The following is a 20,908-nucleotide window of genomic DNA, read 5'->3' as shown; positions in this document are numbered from 1 at the left end:
TTTCTCCCTCTTCTTGTAGGCCTCTTGCTCAAGCATTACCTCCTCTGAGGGACTTCCCACAAGTGTGTCTTCCGCAGTCTCCTTCCACGTCCGCAGCCCCCATCGTCATTCGCTAATCCCTTACGCTGCTTTATTGTTCTTTCTAGAATTTAGTGCCATCTTAAATTATGGTTTTGGTTTCTTCATCCGTTTAGTGTCTCCTCCTGACCTAGGTCAGCAAAGACTTTTTTGTTCCCTGCGGTATCCTCATTGTCTAGACTGGTCCCTAGGGTAGGTGCCCAATAAAAGTTTGTTGAGTGAATAAAGGAATGAGTTAATTCATAAATACGACTTGTTTCTGTCTGGTTTTTGCTTATTAAAAAAAGAAGTTTTGGAATGAAAACTTCAAGATTTCTCTTTTTATCTGCAACGTGCATATTGAATCAATTCAAGTAAGCGTCAGTTTGTCTTGCTGTAAGAGTACAGTTTTAGGAAGGACTTCTTAGTTAATTGATACCCGTTTGTTTCTAGAGCTTCTGTAGAACCCATTTGCACATTATGAATAGAATAGAATAGTTACAATATTCTTCATAGATAGCTCTTGATATTTCTCGCATCTGTGTTTCCTATCTGAGGTCTAATCCAAGCATCAGTCCCCTAATTCTTCTTGCTTATTAAACATTTCCACCTGGTTTCCCTATAGTTACATACCATTGCTTAAACTTAGCCTGTCTAAAACTGAATTTATCACCTTACAGAAAACAAAAAGGTGCTTCCTACCCACTTTTTACTGTTGGGCCAGCATGCGTATTCTCGAATCACCTTTGCTATCTGTACTGTACCTCACCTCAAGGGCAGCGTATTTTCATATTGCCCTGATCTACCAGGGTAGGAGGACACGTGATTTTTTTTTTTTTTTTTTTTAATGAATAATGGTGAAGTTTTGGTCTGTTAATTCTGCTAATGTAGTTGTAGGTTTAATGCTAGTCACTTAATCAGTTTTGGCAAAATCAATGACAAAATGGACTATCTTGACAGTTCTTTAGATCTAAGAGGTTTATTTAATAGGTTATATCTGAATTCTGTGGGGGCAGTTCTACTCTGTCCTGTAGGGTCACTATGCATCAGAATTGACTCCACGGCAGTGGGGTTTTTTTAAATCTGAATTCTAACTGTAGGGCATGTCATTTGTGCTCGTTCTCAGCCTTTATTTCAGCAGTTTAATGAAAGCGCTGTCTCATGAGCTTTTGCACTGCCCAGTTTGGACATGGATGTTTCATTGTAGTAACAGAATTTGTATATTTCTAGGCTACTGAGGAGACTTGTATTAGTTGGGTATAGCTCCCTTTCTACAGCAGGTACTCTTGGACACAAGCCAGCTTGATAGAGCTATTGTTTAAAAATGTAAAATCCTGAGAGTTGTGCTTAAAAGAAAGTTAATGCAGCTTAAGGTGTGACTCGTAATTATCAAAAGACTATCAATCTTTCTATAATTGTTTTTCAGTTTTTCAAAATAACTGATTTCTTTGAACCTAGGGCATTTCCCTACAGGAAGTGAATGAACACTACCTCCCATTTCAATCCACAGGTCCGGTTTGTAAGAATATTTGTAGTATTCTTGATTTTTTCCCTGTAGTTTCAAGTTCATTGTCTTCAGATATCTTACTCTAGATTAAAAAAATAGTAAAATACTGGGAATCACTGGGTATCTGACAGAGTATCTCTGTTGTTGTTATTGGGTGCTGTTGAGTCTGTTCACACACTTGTAGCAAGCCCACGTGACAGAGTAGAACTGCCTCATAGTGTTTTCCAGGCTGTAACCTTTACCCTTTACGGAAGCAAGCTGCCACATCTTTCTCCAGCAGAGCAGCTGGTGGGTTTGAACTACTAACCTTTGATTAGCAGCCAAGCCCTTAACCACTGTACCACCAGGGCCCCTTTCTGTGCTGCCATAGCCGAGCTGAAATCACAGCCCTCCTCAGCACTCTGCTCTGTTTGCTGTAAAACAAGAATGCAGAGGCAGCATTAGTATGGAGCAACAATTTTCAAAGTGTGGTCTGTGGAACCCTGAGATTCAGGTTTATGGGGACAAAGCCGTGTTTGTAATAATGCTACGATGCTATTTTCTTTTTTTCACGGTATTGACATTTGCACTGATGGCACAGAAGCAGTGGGGGGCAGGGTGGGCAAACTTACTGGCATCTTAGCACAAATCAGGTCACTGGCACCGAACTGTACTAGTAGTCATCGTATTCTTCACAGCCATGCACTTGGCAGTAAAAAAAACCGCTGGTTTCCCTTAAGAATATCCTTGATGAAGCAGTAAAAATTACCAAGCCTATTAGGTCTCGATGGCAGTGGGTTTTTTTTTATTAGGTCTCAGCCCTTGAGTCCGTGTCATTTAATAAGCTGTGTAATGAAATGGGACGTGAACCAAAAGCACGTCTGCTGCATACTGAAGGGGATGGTGTTCTTGAGAAACACTTGCTGTTGTTTGAGTGGCAGGATGAACTAGCTGGGGTTTTCCATGGATCATTCATTTTTCTCAAAAGGACAAGTAATAGTCATACTATGGCTATTTAAACTGGAATATTTGGAAGACATTTACTCAAAAATGAACGAAGTAAGCCTGTGCATTCAAGGAAAACAATTGACAGTGTTTATGGCCAATGATAACATTCAAGCTTTTAAACAAAAATTTTCAATTTTGGGAAACCTGCATCCGCCACTGTGAGCTTGACAGCTTCCCAGTACTTAGAGACTTTTGTAATGAGATTGAGAGTGATTTTAATTTGTGTGATTTTCTGATAGTGTATCATGAAATGTGTCAACATTTGCAAGATCTGCGTAACTCAGTGAGCCACTGTTTTCCAAATGACTATCCCACAATGTTACAAAACCTACATGGGTGAAAGATACATTCACAGTGCAAGAAGGACCAATGGATTATAATGCAACAGTATGGAAAGTTCATCGGTATGGTTTCAAATTCTGCATTGCAACTAACCTTTAAAAAAAACTACCACTTGTTGAGTTTTGGTGTAGTATTAAAGATGAATATCCACATTTTTCTGGAAAAGTTGTTAAAATACTCACCCCTTTTCCAACTGCATATCTGTATAAGGTCCAGTTTTTCTTCACGTACGTCAACTCAAACAACTTACTGCAACAGATTGAATGCAGAAGTATATAGGAGAATCTAGCTGTCTTTAGTTGAGCCAGACACTAAAAATTTGCAAAAATATGAAACAAGGCCAGTCTTCTCATCAATTTTTTGAAAATATAATTATTTTTTATAAAATGTTATTTTTATTAGCATATAATGGGTTATTATTTTTAATTGAGTTACTAAATATTTTTAAATTTTCTCAGTTTGGTTTTTAGTACGGAGAATACCAATAAATATAACCAGTGGGGTGCTGGAGCTGACTTGTACTGGCTTGCAAGAGCTGATTACCTGCCTCTTTCTCCAGCTCTGTGTTCAGTGTCATCACGTTGGTAATCAGCTATGGCAGGAGAATTTACCTCACTGAAACCAGCGAAAGCTACAAGTCAGGCTTTTGCCTTCCTGAGAGTCAGTTGTTGAGTGTTCACCAGCACCCTACTGGATATAACCCACATAAACAAAAGCTCTCTGAGGTAAAAAAATGTTCAAGAATGTAGAGGCCTTCTGAGACCAAATGTTAGAGAATTAGTGGCATGCAGAAAGGAGTGCCTTTAGGTGATGGGTCCCCTCAGAGACCTTTTTGTAATTCACAGAGTTGCCTTTTGTGCTGGCAACGCTGGTAGAATGAATTCTCCTGATATCTTTTAACTTGTAGTGGTTAAGTCTTCTGGCTTCATTATAGGATAAGTGTTTTCTTTTCCTCTGAAACCTGAGGTGGATGGTATTACTGCAGGGGAGGTGGGCTGAACTTGGCCCTTGGGCTGCATGTTGGGTGCCTCTGTCCTAGTTTCTCACTTTCTGTCCACCTATCCAGGCTCAGATCAATGCCAGCTCAAGTTCTGGCTTCCAGACACAGCCTCATTTATTGTTTAGGCCCATTCTGATCTTTCTGTTCTGTACCACCATCACATTTATGGCCTATACAATTGAGCAATTACTTCTATAGTGTTTAATGTGCTGTTGTTCCTTAGGCGTTGATTTTATCATCCCACTTTGTACCCTAGTGCACCTAGTACAGTGCTCAACACATGGTCTTGCACGGATAGAAGATTTTTACTTGAGGATTGCCAGAGAAGTTTGCTTTCTGAGGGAATGGTGTTATAAGTAAATATTAAAATTATTTGTTATAAACCCAGATTTTAGTAATTCTTTTAAAGTAGTCATGTAAGTAGACTGGAAATCACTGGTGTTCCTTAAAATGAGGTCACACAGAGGCTTCCTTCAGAGATCTGTGGTTCCACTGCCACTCATGGTAGACACTGGTGGCTTATCTCATTTCCAAGTGGCTTGTTTTGTTTTCAGAGCCTTTGACTGTTCCAAAGAAATCATAATGAAATGAATGGTGAACCTTATTTAGCAACATGAGGGAAAGTTTCTAAGATTACGCTGGCCTATAGGACAGAGTTGTTTACTAATTAGAAAATTTGGCAGGCTTTGAATCCAGAGGAGTGGAGAGTGATGGTCTGGTTCTCTCTCTGGATGCTTGCACTAGGGGAGAGGACAAGTGTGAGAAGGCCATACCACCTCCAACGTGTGAGCTTGCCTTGGCTCAGAGATGCTAAGGCATCAGAGGTCCTGATAAAAATGGCAGTTTTTGTGGCCTGTGAATCGACTTGAGGGCACTGGGTTTTTGGGTGGTGCCTTTTTTGTAGTTATGGAGACATACAAGTAACTGTGATATTTATCAGTAGAGAGACAAGGTGTCAGCTTGCATCTAGCATAAAATATCATTCCAAATGTTTAATTTATTAAAAAATAATTCAGCATATTGAAGTTCTGTCTCCAATTTCTCTTAAGTACACTTGAAGTTAAAAAGAAGTTAGAGGGTAGTTTATACTCTGGCCTAAAAAGGCCACACTGTTAGTAGTCATGAGGTCGTGGTGAGGTAGTTTAACTGCTTTAGAACTTTATGCCTGGAACATTCTCAGCCCCTGAAGCGTGGGAACTCTCAGCCCCCGAAGCGCGTGGGGACTGAAAGTGAGGGGCATGGGTTCTCTAATGTCTGTCACATCAGAGAAGGGCTGTTCTAGGGCAGTAACCACCTCCTAATGGCAAGTACCACAGCTCGCCTATCATTTCTCAGAAGCAGGAAAAAGAAAAGAAAAACTGACTGGTCATAATGGTGAATGGTATTTCTGAAAAACAAAAGAACAACTAAAAAGTACTCAGCCATAATCCTCCATGATGATCGTTTTTGCAGGTTTCTGTAGCTGGATCAGGCACCGGAAGAGGCTCCCCAGCTGTAACTCTAGTGCAGTTACCTTCAGGCCAGACTGTACACGTCCAGGGAGTAATTCAGACACCACAGCCATCGGTTATTCAGTCATCACAAATACAGACGGTTCAGGTTAGCTTCCTTCCTGGATGACTTGCCTTTGACTTCCTCGAGCCTCTTTTCCTTTTACTAATTTTGTCATTTATCCTATTTTTCTCTGTGTAACTTCTATGCTTAAATATTTTTACCAGACATTTACGGGAGCACTGTGCCCTGCTAGATAAAAAAACATGAACCTAAATTAAGAGTTGCCATTTGGTTGGCAGAATGAGTAATTTCCAAATGACAGTTTACTTTTTATTCAAGTGTGGTTCTGTGTTCAAACTCTGGTTTAGCAAAGCTGTCCAATGGTGTTTAAAAATACTTTGGGGGTTCTTTGGAGACGATGTTTGATAAACAGATTGCATTTCTTGTGCTGTTTTCATGAATACTCAGGTTAGTAGACGGATAGCAATTTACTTTCAATGAAAAATATGTAATTCTTAGAAAATAATATGGTCTTGTTGGCACCCTGGCATATGTTTATACATCGTGTACCCCTCTCATATTAAAGCTTAGCTTTCGTAGACATCATTACTATTGCAGTTGTGATTCAGAGATGTTTTATTATTTATTATCAAGGTTGGTCATAAATCTTTAAAATTCCTTGACACTAAAACTTTCTTTTTTTCTTTTTGGCATAAGTGGATGTTAATGATTAAGTATGTATTTTTTGGATGCAGTCTTTTGAAGCTTAATCTTCTTGTTTACTGAATTTATTTCTGTTACTCTTTTAGGTCAGGTTGTTACTATCCTTTAAATGTTGACATTTGAACCTAGTTGATGACTAAAAAAATCTGTGAGGAAAACAGATGAGCGTACCTAATGAGTCTTGTCCTTTTCCTGCATGACTAAGTACAGTTTATCTCAGAAAAAGGGTGAGGGTTGCAACATGACATTTCTAGTGCTAAATCTACAGGCATTAAAAGCTTGGCTCTTTTTTTGTCACAGGTGTCTTTTCCTGTTCTGCTGTTGGTTTTTCTGTGATAGCCCTTGATTCCATGAGTTTCTGACTTTCTGATCCTAGTTATAGAACAAGGAAGTCTTCACACTGTCCTGTTTGTATTCTGACCTTTATTGGGGTGTGGATATTTATTGAAGTGTGGATATTTATTGAAGTGTAGTTTTAACCTGGCCAATATTGGAGAAAAGTAGCGTTTTATATTCAGTAGGCTTTTTTGATTTTTGTTAAATGAAATATTTATCTTTGTAGAGATAGGTGCTGATGGAGCTTATCTTAAAATTCCTACCTGTTGGACAATGGACAAGTCACTTAATCTCTGTGTGTGAGCTTCAGTTTTCTCTAAAATGGGTAAATAATGGCCTGCCTCACATTGTTATGTTGTTAGGTGCCGTTGGGTTGGTTCCGACTCATAGCAACCCTGTGTACAACAGAATGAAACACTGCAGGTCCTGTGCCATCCTCACAGTTGTTGCTATGTTTGAGCCCATTGTTGCAGCCACTGTGTCAGTCCATCTTGTTGAGGGCCTTCCTCTTTTTCATTGACCCTCTACTTTACCAAGCATGGTGTCCTCCAGGGATTGGTCAGTCCTTCCTGATAATGTTTCCAAAGCACTCGAGATATAGTCTTGCCATCCTTGCTTCTAAGGAACGCTCTGCCTGTACTTCTTCCAAGACAGACTTGTTCATTCTTCTGGCAGTCTGTGGTATATTCAATATTGTTTGCCAATACCGTAATTTAAAGGCATTAATTCTTCTTTGGTCTTCCTTATTCATTGTCCAGCTTTTGCATACATATAAGGTAGTTGAAAATACCATGGCTTGGGACACGTGCACCTTAGTCTTCAAACTGACATCTTTGCTTTTTAACACATTAAAGAGATCTTTTGCAGCACATTTGCCCACTGCAGTACATGGTATAATTTCATGATTGCTGCGTCCATGTAAAATGAGATCCTTGACAATTTCAATATTTTCTCTGTTTATCATGATGCTCCTTATTTGTCTGGTTGTAAGGATTTTTGTTTTTTTATGTTGAGGTATAATCCATACTGAAGGCTGTAGCCTTTGATCTTTATCAGTAAGTGCTTCAAGTCCTCTTCACTTTCAGCAAAGAAGGTTGTGTCATCTATATAACGCAGGTTGTTAATGAGTTTTCCTCCAATCCAGATACTGCCTACTCCATGTAGTCCAGCTTCTCGGATTATTTGCTTAGCGTACAGATTGAATAGGTATGGTGAAAGGATACAACCCTGACACACACCTTTCCTGACTTTAAACCGTGCAGCATCCCCTTGTTCTGTTGAATGACTGTCTCTTGGTCTATGTACAGGTTCCACACAAGCACAATTAAGTGTCCTGGAATTCCCATTCTTCATAATGTTATCCATAATTTGTTGTGATCCACACAGTCGAATGCCTTTGCATAATCAGTAAAACACAGGTAAACATCCTTCTGGTGTTCTCTGCTTTCAGCCAGGATCCATCTAACATCAGCAATGATATCCCTGGTTCCACGTCCTTTTCTGAAACCGGCCTGGATTTCTGGCAGTTCCCTGTGGATGTACTGCTGCAGCCGTTTTTAAATCATCTTCAGCAGAATTTTAGTTGTGTGTGATATTAATGATGCTTTTTGAGGTTGTAGCCTCACGTAGGCAAGTTGTTATGATTACATGAGAGATGTGTGAAAAACACAGTATAAAGTGAAAAATATTTGGTGGTATTGTAAGATTGTCTCATTGCAACCACAGTTTTATTATTCATTGTGTGAAGGTTTTTACGTGTTGGGTGTCCGTAAACAGAGCTGCACATTCCTATGTGTAGGTGAACACGTATCCATGTCCGTTTTCTTTGCAAATTGTATGTTCCCTTTTTTTTTTTTTTTGTCGTTGCATTTTTGGTATTTTAATGAGCTCTTTTGATTTGGTCCAAATCAAATTACCATGTAATTGTAATATTAAGTGATTCTTGTAAGCTCAGAACTATCCTAGGCTCACAAAGTTAAATGGCTGATAACATTAGGTGAGTGCAGTAATACTGTTGGAGAAATTTATTATTTTAGCTTTCTGACTTTCTTCAATAATCATGTTATTATTACGAGTATTACTTGACTTGAAAAATGAAATCATGCTGATCTTTTTTTTAAAGCAGAAATTCCTTACTTTGACCTTCAAGATCTACCACCGTTAAGCCCCAACCTGCTCTTAAAATATAAATCCTAACTTTAGCCAGGCTTCTTTACTCACTTGTTTCTTACGTAAATATTCTTTCTTCTCTGCATCTATCTAATCCCTGATGTGAAGACCCAGCTCAAGTCAACTAGAAGAAGAGATAAGTGAAATGTAATTATGAAACCAAGGGGCTTTTTCCACCTCTGTCAGCTGCTCACTTGCTCCCTGTTGGATTTGTAAGGGCATTTTCAGGTTTAGGATCTTAGAGCTCAGGTATGTTATGTTCAGTCTTTGCCTGTGCAGCCTCACCTGACATCTCAGCAGTTCTTTCCTTTGCGTTTCTGTAGACTCTCTTATCTGTACCATTCACGTCCACACTCACTCGTACACTTGTTTTACATCTTAAATGTTTATGTATCTACTGCCTTTCCAAACAAGATTCCGAGCTCCTTTTTCGGGGGTTCGCCACATTCTGTAGCTTAGTAGCCTCCACAGCACCTGGCTTAGTGCCGTACACTTGAACTCTTACACTGTTGGTGGAGTGAGGGAGAAGATCACCTGTTTTATGATTCATTTCAGAAACTCTTGTATTATAGGTAGCAACAATTGCAGAGACAGATGAGTCTGCAGAATCAGAAGGTATAATTGATTCTCATAAACATAGAGAAATCCTTTCACGAAGACCCTCTTATAGGTAAGTTACTGAAATTTCTTACTTTATAATATTTTTCCAAGAAAGAATAATTACATACATATTCTTCCAGTATAGTATTTGTTTTAAATCTCATTTATCTACCTCAATTATGTATATTGTTACATTTTATTTTAGAAAAATACTGAATGAACTTTCCTCTGATGTGTCTGGTGTTCCCAAGATTGAAGAAGAAAAATCAGAGGAAGAAGGAACGCCACCTAACATTGCTCCCATGGCAGTACCGACTAGCATATATCAGACTAGCACTGGGCAATACAGTATGTATGCTACAATACCATACCGTACAGTTCTAGCGTTAATTAAGTCTTCTGTAGTTACATTGAAGCAACTCAGGTTTTGGCACTAAATTAATCCACTTAAAATATACGTAAACTGTGTATTATAGAATGAAAAGTATGTGTTATATAAGTAAGAGATTTTATTGGCAGCTGTGATAAACCTTTTAAAAGTAAACGTTTTTATTACTGAATGCAGAAAAAAATTTGGAGTGAAAGTAAACAAGGGATAGTTTTTCCTATTTATATGTTTATATTCATCTCTAGTAAAAATTTAGAACTTTTTTTGTATCTTTATGGAGCATGCGAACGTCATAAGAGAGAAATGTCTGTATTTGATTCTTGTTGGCTGTTGTTAACCAACCATTACATATCATGCTGACTAATCTAAAGGAGGTACATTTGTGTTTTAAAATTATGTTTTACGTGTAATTCTGTGTTTATTACTCTCTACTGTATTAATTTGTGCTGCAGTTTTTCTTAACAGAGAATGGAAAAATGATATATCTTTTAAAAGTATAGCAATTGAACAGATCGTTTTATTTGAAATTTTAAGTACTGAAAGCTCTAAATAAACAGATACATTCACATTTATTCTTGTGCATTTTAATGGATTGTTAATTCTGTGCTTTTTGCTCTAATTAAAGCACTGTTTTTTCCCAAATAAAGAACAAGTTTGATACATAAAAATACTCTAGCCAAAAAGAAAAAGAAAAAGGACGGGGAAAGTTAAAGAAAAAGGTGTAGCAAGTTTGGTGCTGGAGTGCATGAGACACTAAATGGTGTGTTGGTCCAAATAACGTGTTTCAGATGTATTTTCTGTCTTTCCTTTAAAAAGTAATAACACCTGGAAAAAGCTTAAGTGGGAGTTTAAGACTCAGCTCTTAAAGCAAGCTATAATCTTCTCTGACATATCAGAAGGCCTTACACAGTCGGGTTTTTTAGAGTTTTTTGTGTAATGGTGGTAGATTTGCACTATTAAAGGAATTCTCCTTTGGTAACTCTGGTTCTTTGGGTGGGTCCGTGATACCAGGAAGCCTCTACAGGGTGCCAAGTGGACATGCCCAAAATCAGTATTAGGAAAAGGAAACAACCCACTGCCAGAACTGGGCCTTGAAGTTTCTACTGTCATTTCCCTTTTATTACTTCTCTGGTTTATATGCTTTCTTGTCTGGCCACGTGGGCCTATATGTGGGAGTCTGAGAACTGTAAATCATAGTTGGCTGCCTGGTGTGCCTCTGCAGTGCAGCCAGCAGGTGACAGGAGCGCCGAGTCCCCAGACAGCAGGGCAGGGCTTGGAGCTGCGAGAGCCTCCTGGCTGGTCAGCTCTGGGCTTGAGCAGCTGTACACATACTATCCTTTTCTGTCTGTGTCATGACAGGGGAAATGTTGGAGATTTCTGCTGGAATAACGCTAAGACATCTTAAGTTTTTGGAGATGATCTGAGGTGCTGTCATCTTAGCGTTCTCTCTGGCATATCCAAATGCTGCTGAAACCAACAACCGAACCCATTGCCATCCAGGCGATTCTGACTGACTCATGGCGATCCTATAGGACAGAGTAGAACCACCCCATAGGGTTTCCAAGGAGCAGATGGTGGATTCAAACTGCGAACTTTTTTGGTTAGCAGCCAAACACTTAACCACTGCACCACCAGGGCCTGGTGTAAGCTGTGCGTGATCCCTTTACACAGTGCTATGGAAGGGGGATAATGCAGGTTAATCTACCTAGATTATTAACTGAAAAGGAAATCGTGACAACCTAGTGGGTTGAGAGAATGTTGAAGCTGGAGACGATGTGGGGAAGGAACCCTAGGCCTGGGAGTGCAGAGAGCTGACTTCTGGTTCTGGTCCCTGCGAACTCAAATACTGGGGCAAGAAGCTTTATTTTCATACCTCAGGTTTTTAGTGTTTGAAGTGGGAGTAATATGAAGTAGCCAAACCTCTGGGGTTAGTGTGGGGACAAAAGGAGAAAACAGATAAATGTGGGGGCAAAGAAACATGCTACTGTTAACACCAGGCAGAGACACTTAAGTCAGCTGTGACAGTCTCAGTCCAGCCAGTGAACTCTTTCCTCTGGCCGGCCGGCATGGATGCCTGCATTCCTGTGTGTCCTCAGTGCCTGCTTGCAGCCGGAGGCTCGGCAGGAAACCTCATTCGGGGATGGGGGTGGTGGAGGGGAGTCAGAAATTCTGGTTGAGGCCTAGAAAAGTATGTGTTTAGAAGTTAGACATTTGCCTCTGCCACATAAGAGGTCACGGACTCTCTCTTACTTAGATTGCCTAATTTGGGTCAATACAGTATGATCCTGGCAGTTATTTTAAAGAGAGGTGCGGTGGTTCTGTCTGTGCAGTCTACAGGTAAAGAATGCCCTTGATTGGTTCACAAAAAGATTCCACAGCTGTCTGTTGCCTGTGTTAAAAATACACTTCTAGGACATTGAGTGACATTTGTGTACATTTTTTTTTTTCATTTGAGAAAAGAATACTTATATTTGAACTTTTGAGAAGACATTTAACTTTAACTGAAGGGTAAATATATACTTACACAAGATCTATTTCAGTGATCATGTCTTGCTAGCAATAACTTAACAGCTATTAATGCTTGCTTTCACGTTGTACCTAAATATCTAGAAATAGAAACAATTACTGGCGTCCCTTCAGAGGCATAGCAAGAGTAAGGAGCACCCAGGGGCAATAGCTAAGTTGTCCTCCCCTGCAGTCTCAGGATGAGTAGACGCTGATGGTGATGTGTCAGCAGAAACCAGCAGAAAGGCCTTACCCCTCTCGTCCAGCTGCCTTAGTCAGGTGCCTTTCATAGTTGTGGCGCCATGGACTGCCGTTCTGCGCCTAGCCTGGCACCCCCTTGAACTTGCACCTGGGAGTAAGTGCCCCCGCCCCGTCCCTACCTCACTACGCCTCGTCTTTGGTTCTTAGTGAAGCTTATTTTGCTGGACTATATAGAGAATTCCTGCTGCATTTATATGTACCTATTTTTGAGACCCTTTCATGACCTTTTATCGCAAAAACTTATTTTAGGTTTAATTCTTTGTTCAACTTTTATCTATGATAACTTTCCCCCAAACTTTGTTTTCTTTTCTTTTAAAAAATTATCCTTTTAGATTAATTCTTTAATTTGGTATAGTGATAGTTAGTTGGAGTTTAAAACAAAAAGAACTAAATATGTGTCAAAGTTGAAATAAAATTAAAATAATAGGTTTTGTCATATATAAACAATTACATTTTTAAATAGTTGAAAGTTAGATATTTGACAGAAGTTGGCTTCATTATTTTCACCTTTTTTTTAATCACAAAAACTAAACAATGGAAGTTGGAATAGGTTACTTACTCCCTGGGGGTAAGAAACATAAAATAGGCAGGGATTCATTATTGCAACACCAGGTAGGTAGCTTCACTTGCAGTCTTCCCTGGAGGGACAGATCGTAGTGGTAGGTTTGTCGTATGGTTAGTAAGTGATTATAGTCAGAGAAAATCTGTTGTTTCTCAGGAGATTATCTATGAAAGAATCAGGATGGTGGCTCAGGTGGTCATAGAAAATGCAAAGAATGTTACTTGGTGCATAAGACATTTAAAATATGCACCAAATGAGAGTGAATTTATAAAAGCAACTGAAGAAATTGAAACATTTGATGGTCTCTTTACTCATTAAATTTTCTCTAAAGCCAAAATGTTTTCTTTTATCCCTCACCTTACTGTATCCAGCTCCCTCCAATACCAATTAAGAACTGTCTATCATCCAAGACTATGTTTTCCTACATATCCCTGGTCTCTCTGCTTGCTCCTACCATATTTTACTAAGAACCTTATTAGAATGAGTCTCTATTAACTCGTCTTTACTGGAATTCTTATACACTAAAGGTAAGTGGGCCAATCCAAAATCTACCGTTATGAAAAGATGTCTGTGAACTTTGTGGACTGCTTAAAGAATTCATAATCCTCTGGAGACTCGTATGAATAAACACCAATTCCATTTCTTCATAAAGGGATTTGCACATGACAGGCATACACATTAGAAAGTACACACAGCTGCTTCACTTACAATCCTCCAAGCTAACTGCTTCAAAGCAAACATACTAGGTACCTAAACGAAAAACAAAAACCATCACTGTTAAGTTGATTCTGACTCATAATGACCCTGTAGGACAGAACAGAACTGCCCCATAGTGTTTTCGTGGATTTGAACCACCGGCTTTTAGGGTTAACAGCCGACCTCTTAACCACTGCACCACCAGGGCTCCTGGCTTCTGAGCTGTAGTGATGCTGTTTTAGTTTTCTGTCTGCTGTATGTACCTCTTGGCTTTTAAGGCACAGACACTCACAGGTTCTGTTTTGTGCTCACTTTTTGAATTTAGAGCTGAGAAGTCACTGGAGAAAAGGCCTGCATTTCTTTTTAAAGTTAACGCAGTGAGGTTTCATTTGTGAATCTTCTCATTGCAATTTGGAATGAGGGTGGTTTTAAATTGGAATTAGACATTTCCATGTTTATGTATTTGAACTAGTTTATATCTACAGGTTTAGAGTTAAAAAGATGTTAGCATCAAGTAAAAGGAACTCAGAGAAAATCTTCATTTATAAAAATTCTATTCCTTCTTTATTTGGTCATCAGCTTTTTTTTTTAAGTCTTCCACTCTTGTTTTTCTCTTCTTCCTTCTTTACTAATTATGCAGAACTTTGAAATAATTACTGTTTAAATGAAACTTTTTTATCAAAATTGTTGAATTTTTCTCCCATAGTAATATTTCCTTTAATCATATTAATAGCTATTGTGAGAAGTGCCCAATGGTAATTAATAGTAGAAGTAGCGAATTTTTAAACACAGTTTGTGTCCCAAGAACTTTTTTAGAACTTATTGTCTAGACTAGTCAATGTGATGCCATCCTGCTTATCATTGTATGTGGTGAATTGGGTGTGGAAAGCCATACTTGATTATATAAGGACATGTATATTTTATATATATATATAATTTGTGTGTATATATATATATAATTTGTGTAACCAGCTAAAACTAACAGTAGAAATGTACTCAGCAAATTAATTTTTTACACTTTTTCTATTTAGACTAACTCATTTTTTAAAATAATTTTTATTGTGCTTTAAGTGAAAGTTTACAAATCAAGTCAGTCTCTCACACAAAAACCCATGTACACCTTGCTACACACTCCCAGTTTCTCTCCCCCTAAAGAGACAGCCCGCTCTCTCTCTCTCCCTCCATTCTCTCTTTTTGTCTCCATCTTGCCAGCCTCAAACCCCACCCCCACCCTCTCATCTCCCCTCCAGGCAGGAGGTGCCAACATAGTCTCAAGTGTCCACCTGATCCAAGAAGCCCAGTCCTCACCAGCATCCCTCTCCAACCCATTGTCCAGTCCAATCCATGTCTGCAGAGTTGGCTTCGGGAATGGTTCCTGTTCTGGGCCAACAGAAGGTCTGGGGGCCGTAACCACCGGGGTCCTTCTAGTCTCAGTCAGACCATTAATTCTTATGAGAATTTGGGATGTGCATCCCACTGCTCTCCTGCTCCCTCAGGGGTTCTCTGTTGTGTTCCCTGTCAGGGCAGTCATTGATTGTAGCCAGGCACCATCTAGTTCTTCTGGTCTCAGGTTAATGTAGTCTCTGGTTCATGTGGCCCTTTCTTAGACTAACTCATTCTAAATTTAAGGTCACCGTGTTCAGCATTGAACCAGTGGGTGCAGAGTGACCTACAGAGTATAGCCCACCTGAGATGTTGAGTGGAGAAGTGTTATTTAGGGAGCTCCCAGAGCAAGGAGGGCAGTAGAACCTAACCTGTACCCACTACTGGTCAAGCAGATGATGTACTAACAGGTTTGAGTCAATTAATAATGGAAATTGAAGTAGAGTTTAATTGACTATATAATCTAGCTAAGGATCCCTGGTGGTGAAGTGATTAGGCGCTCAGCTATTACCTGAAAGGTCGGCGGTTTGAACCCACCAGCCACTCCCCAGGAGAAAGATGTGGCAGTCTGCTTCCATAAAGATCACACTCTTGGAAACACTATGGGGCAGTTCTGCTCTGTCCTATAGGGTTGCTATAAGCTGGAATCGACGGCAACAAGCTTGGTTTATAATCTAGTTGTTCAATTTTAATTCAGTTTATGAAACTAATATTGTTAAGGATTACTCATGGGAGAAATTAAGTTATGCATATAGTCTAAAAAAAACAACAACATTTACTCTGCTTGAGACCCAGTCAATATCCACAGGTCTGTATGGACCCCCATTGCTACAAACAAAAATGGATACGGCCATGGGTATAAACCTTTATGCCTTAGTTGCACGTGTCAACCCAGAAAAGCATTACGAAACGTTAGGTCCTCAAAGTAAGATTAGTAAGAAGTACAAAGGTATTTGGTTTTCCTTACTCACTAATGGCCTCAATAAGGACCAATCACTTTATTTTAGAATGATAGGTCAGATATGGTGTCTACGATTTGTTTTTAAAAACTCCAAAAAATAAATAAACGTTCGAGGGCAAGTGGGCAGGAAAAACAGATGATACAAAATTCTCTCTACTTTTATGTTGGCTAGAAATTTTCCATAATTTCTTAAATAATTAAAGCAAAAGACATATGACTAAACTCATTCAGTTAATTTAATTTTTTCTACTGCTTAATTTGATATATGTTTACTGAAAACATATTATGCTGTCTTTGAATATTTTGTAACCTAAAAATTTTATTTTCAACTCTTTTCAACACACACACACAGAAAGCCTATTCCTAATATCCTGAAGCATTAAGGAATCTTGTTTACTGTCAAACAAGAGAGAACATTTTGAATGGAAAGGTCCTCTGTCATTTGATAATGCCAGAATCCAAAAGTGCCTTCTGTACAAAAATAAAAGCTAAGCTAAATTATGAGACTTATCTGTAGGGACATTTTTCCTCTTGAGCCAATGTGTGTGTATGTGCATGTGTGTATGTGTGTGTTTAGCTTTTGTTTCCCACATCTAATTACATAATGACTTGACCAGAAGTTAAAAGCTACAAGAGGAATGGCTTTTCACAGTGAAAAGAAGAAAAAAGTTTTCGTTGGAATTATGGGGAAAGATTACTGAAAAAGAAAAAAAGGGTCTTTGTTATCTACATATTTCATCGTTCATATCTTTGAAGCAGCTGCTCTCACCTCAGATTTACTAATCTAAAAACTTGCTTTTGTATTAGAGTTGAAAAATGAAGCTCTGTATTTAGAATTTGATATCAAACTTCATTTAACCCTACTAGGTTCACAGGTGGCTTAAATTGGTTATAGTATAGTCCACCTTGAGGAAATGATAGCCATTCATTCATCCTATCTGTGAATGCCTGCTGTGTTTTAGACCTTTTGCTGAAATGATGCCAAAAACCTAACCCTTGTGGTTACACTGCCTGTGGCCGTGCTTTGTAAAGCACGCTTTCTATCACATTCAACTAATTGTCAGCTGAGAATACGCATTCAGGTATATGACAACATAGGAAATTCATTCATGTCCAGCCGTGAAGAGCCAAGAAAGCAATACCTCTTGTCTTTTTCGTACTTCTCTTTTAAGAAGTGGAAACCCTGGTGGCCTAGTGGTTAAGTGCTACGGCTGCTAACCAAAAGGCTGGCAGTTCGAATCCACAGTTGCTCCTTGGAAACTCTGTGGGGCAGTTCTAGTCTGTCCTGTAGGGTCGCTATGAGTCAGAATCAACTGGACGGCAATGGGTTTTTTTTTGGTTTTCTCTTAAAAAGTTAGACATAGTTAGATCTCTCCCAAACCCCTTTATTGTACAGGGTAAATCTTGAGACCCTTGAAAATTTTTGGAGACTCACGTTGAAACCCTGTTTTTAAAATTTGAACAGAATATAATGGTCCAGATAAGCCAGATGCAGTAACAGTACCCCAGGGTTTCTCAGTTCTGGCACTGTTGACACCCTGTAACTGATTCTTGGGTTTCTGTCACTCGCATTATAATATGGCCTGTCAGTGAACTAAAATGCAGAGAATGCATCTGTGTTGAGATCTTTTTAAAAATGTTTATCCATATTTCCGTTAGGCTCTGGAACCGTAGGTCAAAGAACTGAAGATTTGTTGTTACTTTTTCCACAGCTCTGACAGGCTTATCCTATGGGGTCATCACCTAAGTGGTCTTTTGCTTAAAACCCAAAACGAAAGTCACTGCCGTGGAGTCAATTCAGACTCCTAGCAACTCTGTAGGACACAGTAGACCTGCCCTGTAGGGTTTTCAAGGCTGTAAATCTTTATGGAAGCAGACTGCCACATCTTTCTCCTGCAGAAGGGCTGGTGGGTTCAAACCACCATTTTCGGTTAGCAGCTGAGTGCTTTAAACACTGTGCCACCAGGGTTCCTTGGTCTTTTGCTGAGATGTCATTTAAATGTTTGGGAATGAGTATATTCACAGTATATTTTAGAGACTACTATAACATTCTTTGGCTCAAACATAGCAACGATTGTGAGGACGGCGCAGGACGGGGCAGTGTTTCCTTGGTTCTGTTGTACACAGATAGGGTCGCTATGAGTTAGAACCAACTGGGGGGCACCTAACAACAACACAACATTCTTATAAGGCATTTACATTGTGTCGTGTTATACTGATGGTGTGTCTTTTTCTTTGTCTTCATTATAGCCTAGTTAGCTACTTTATATATGACTTAAAAAAAAAAAAAGTATAGCCCTTGTTTCTACTAGTTTCTAGTGTGTAAAATTACAACATGACGTCCTCATGTTAAAGTGTACAGACCCCTCAGATATTTTGAACAGTACTTACTTGTCAGTTATAGTGAAAATTTAAAACATTTGATCAGTTAGTCTTTGAAACTTTAAGCTAATGTTCCTTTTAAACATGACTGGCAAATGTCGGTATTCAGAGAAAGTCAGCCTCATGTATTTGCTGCCGTATCTGTCGTTATCCAGACTCTTTGCAGAGGTAAATATTGTAGCACAAATTCTTTGAATAACGTTACCTCTTAAGGTCTTTTCCAACTTAACATTTTATATTCCAGGATTCTCCTGCCATAGTCAAGATGGTAAAGGTCACAGTTTTGTAGACTTGAGCTTTAAAACTGAAGTATGTAATATTTATTCCTTTAAGAGCTACTTTCTTTTGATGAAAAATTAGAAAAATACTTAGCTGAATGAAGTCATAAATTTGCTGTAATTGTGATGCTCAAAAGGAAATCTCATGGACCATTTCTTAAATGTTGGAAGAGTGTTGTTTATGACTAAAGGTACCTGAGGGAATGGAGAAAACTCAGAAGTTGGATCCTTCAGCATCTTCCCTCTTCATCTGTAATTCAGTTGGGTGGGTCCAGGGAGCAGGAACACTCTGTGGATTCTATGAATTTCAAGCAGTTCTGAATATAAAAATATTTCCAAGTGTTTAAGAGCTTTTTCCAAGTATTGCCCCATGAGGAAACTGGTGGTCCTTACCAATCTGGGAGAGAAATAAGGGTAATTGGGACATGAGAGGCAATGGCAATACAGAGACCCAGAGTGTATTCCCCCAGTATGGGATTATTAACCATGAATCTCAAAATTCTCTAATTTTTTTTTCTTTTTCTGTTAAGTTGCTATAGCGCAAGGTGGAACAATCCAGATTTCTAACCCAGGACCTGATGGTGTTCAGGGACTCCAGGCATTAACAATGACAAATTCAGGAGCTCCTCCACCAGGTGCTACAATTGTACAGTACGCAGCACAGTCACCCGATGGCACACAGCAGTTCTTTGTCCCAGGCAGCCAGGTTGTTGTTCAAGGTATAGTTCATTAATCTAATACATTTAGAATACCGTGGGTTAGTACCTCACGCCATTTAGTGGTGATTTTATAGTTTTCTGAAATACACAGGAAGTAGATTTTCGGGGAGGGGGGTGCATGGGAGGCACTTAAAAGGCTGGATTAGTATGTTAATTTAATTTAGTACATTAAACAGCAAGTTAAATAATGACGTGGGTTTTACTTTTTAACAGATTTTACGGCTGTAAAGAGAGTTAAATTTAGTGCAGGATGTTGGAAAAAGGGAGTTGCAAACATGAACGGATATTTTGATTAAGTAAATATCCCAAATATATTTCTAGCATTCTCTAATCCATGAAGACATAAGCATTCGTCCATGATGCACTGAATTGGCTTTTTCAACCAGCTGTTACGCTCAAGTCTCATTTCCAGACAACTCCTTTCCACACAAATGCTGATTTTTCTTTAGGCCACTCTTAGTATATTTGAATTCTGAGGTACCCATTCTAGCTCTTATGGGAACTGACAATAGTGAAAACAGTTGTAATGTATCCCGAAGCTTTTAGGGTTACCTAAGATTTCATGTACTGTAAGGAGCCCTCGTGGCGCAGTGGTTAAGCACCTGGCTGCTAACTGAAAGTTCACCAGTTCAAATCCACCAGCTGCTCTGCAGAAAAAAAGATGTGGCAGCCTGCTCCTGTAAAGATCACAGCCTTGGAAACCCTATGGGACAGTTGTCCCATAGGGTTGCTGTAAGTTGGACTCAATAGCAGTAGGTTAAGATTTCAGTTAGATTTGAGTTATATATTATTTTAAGTTAATTCATTTGTGCTTATGGTAACTAGAATAGGTGTGTTTAATACAATGTTCAAAAATCTTATGTTTTAATTGAATTCTGTTCTTGATCTGTTTGCTTAGGACATACAATATATTACTAATTTTAAGAATAATAATATTAGTTTTTTTTTAGTTTCAAAGTCTTACATGTATATAAGAAAGTAGATTACAATTTGTGAATCCCTTAATTAGCTTTAATCTTCCCATATGGGGGGTTACTGGGGTTACTGTAGAATATGATAAAAGTATATATAGAACTGAAGTGGTAGCACTTATGGGGTAAAAAATGCATAGTACTTACCCAATACTGTAATGGAAAATCCACAGCAAACTTGATTCTTTAGCAGCAAAGAAAATTTTTACAGTTATTCGGTTTTACATAAATAGTATACATATAAGGCTTGTGCTTTTGGAGTTTTATTTAAGAAGTCTTTTTCTCCTACAAGTCACAAAGGTATTTGTTTACGTTATTGTCTACTAGCTTAGTTTTACCTTTCACGTTTAGATTTTTAATCCAGCTGGGGTCCACCTTGGTATATAGTGTTTGTATCTTGGAGCCAATTTCCTCCTTTCTCCATGAATTTATGGGAGTAACCTTAATTATAAATAGGTTATCACATGTACTTGACTCTGCCTCAAAACTCTATTCTGCACCATTGATCACGTTTTCTTTGTCGATGCCATACTGTCTTGTTATTTCATACAAGTTCCTCCTCTTTGTCTTTTTATTTATTTATCTTT

At 38.7% G+C, this 20,908-nt stretch overlaps 1 protein-coding gene across 26 annotated transcripts in view; it reads left to right on the top strand.

Moving 5' to 3' along the window:
* Positions 1 to 20,908, top strand: part of CREM (cAMP responsive element modulator) — a 197,176-nt gene that overhangs the window by 66,661 nt on the left and 109,607 nt on the right. For 9 of the 26 annotated variants that reach the window (XM_064285087.1, XM_023539758.2, XM_064285085.1 and 6 more), the window contains 4 exons: positions 5,346 to 5,492; positions 9,188 to 9,285; positions 9,421 to 9,563; positions 19,162 to 19,350. In XM_064285087.1, the coding sequence (XP_064141157.1) occupies positions 5,346 to 5,492; positions 9,188 to 9,285; positions 9,421 to 9,563; positions 19,162 to 19,350 (577 nt within the window). Of the gene's footprint in view, positions 1 to 2,844; positions 2,956 to 5,345; positions 5,493 to 9,187; positions 9,286 to 9,420; positions 9,564 to 19,161; positions 19,351 to 20,908 lie in introns of those variants that run through there. The other 17 variants (XM_064285088.1, XM_064285091.1, XM_010600262.3 and 14 more) reach the window with 4 other exon arrangements.

This window comes from Loxodonta africana, chromosome 4 (genome assembly GCF_030014295.1).
Source record: "Loxodonta africana isolate mLoxAfr1 chromosome 4, mLoxAfr1.hap2, whole genome shotgun sequence".
NCBI lineage: Eukaryota > Metazoa > Chordata > Mammalia > Proboscidea > Elephantidae > Loxodonta > Loxodonta africana.
The sequence above is the reverse complement of the archived record's forward strand: the minus strand, read 5'-3'. Positions and strand labels throughout refer to the sequence as shown.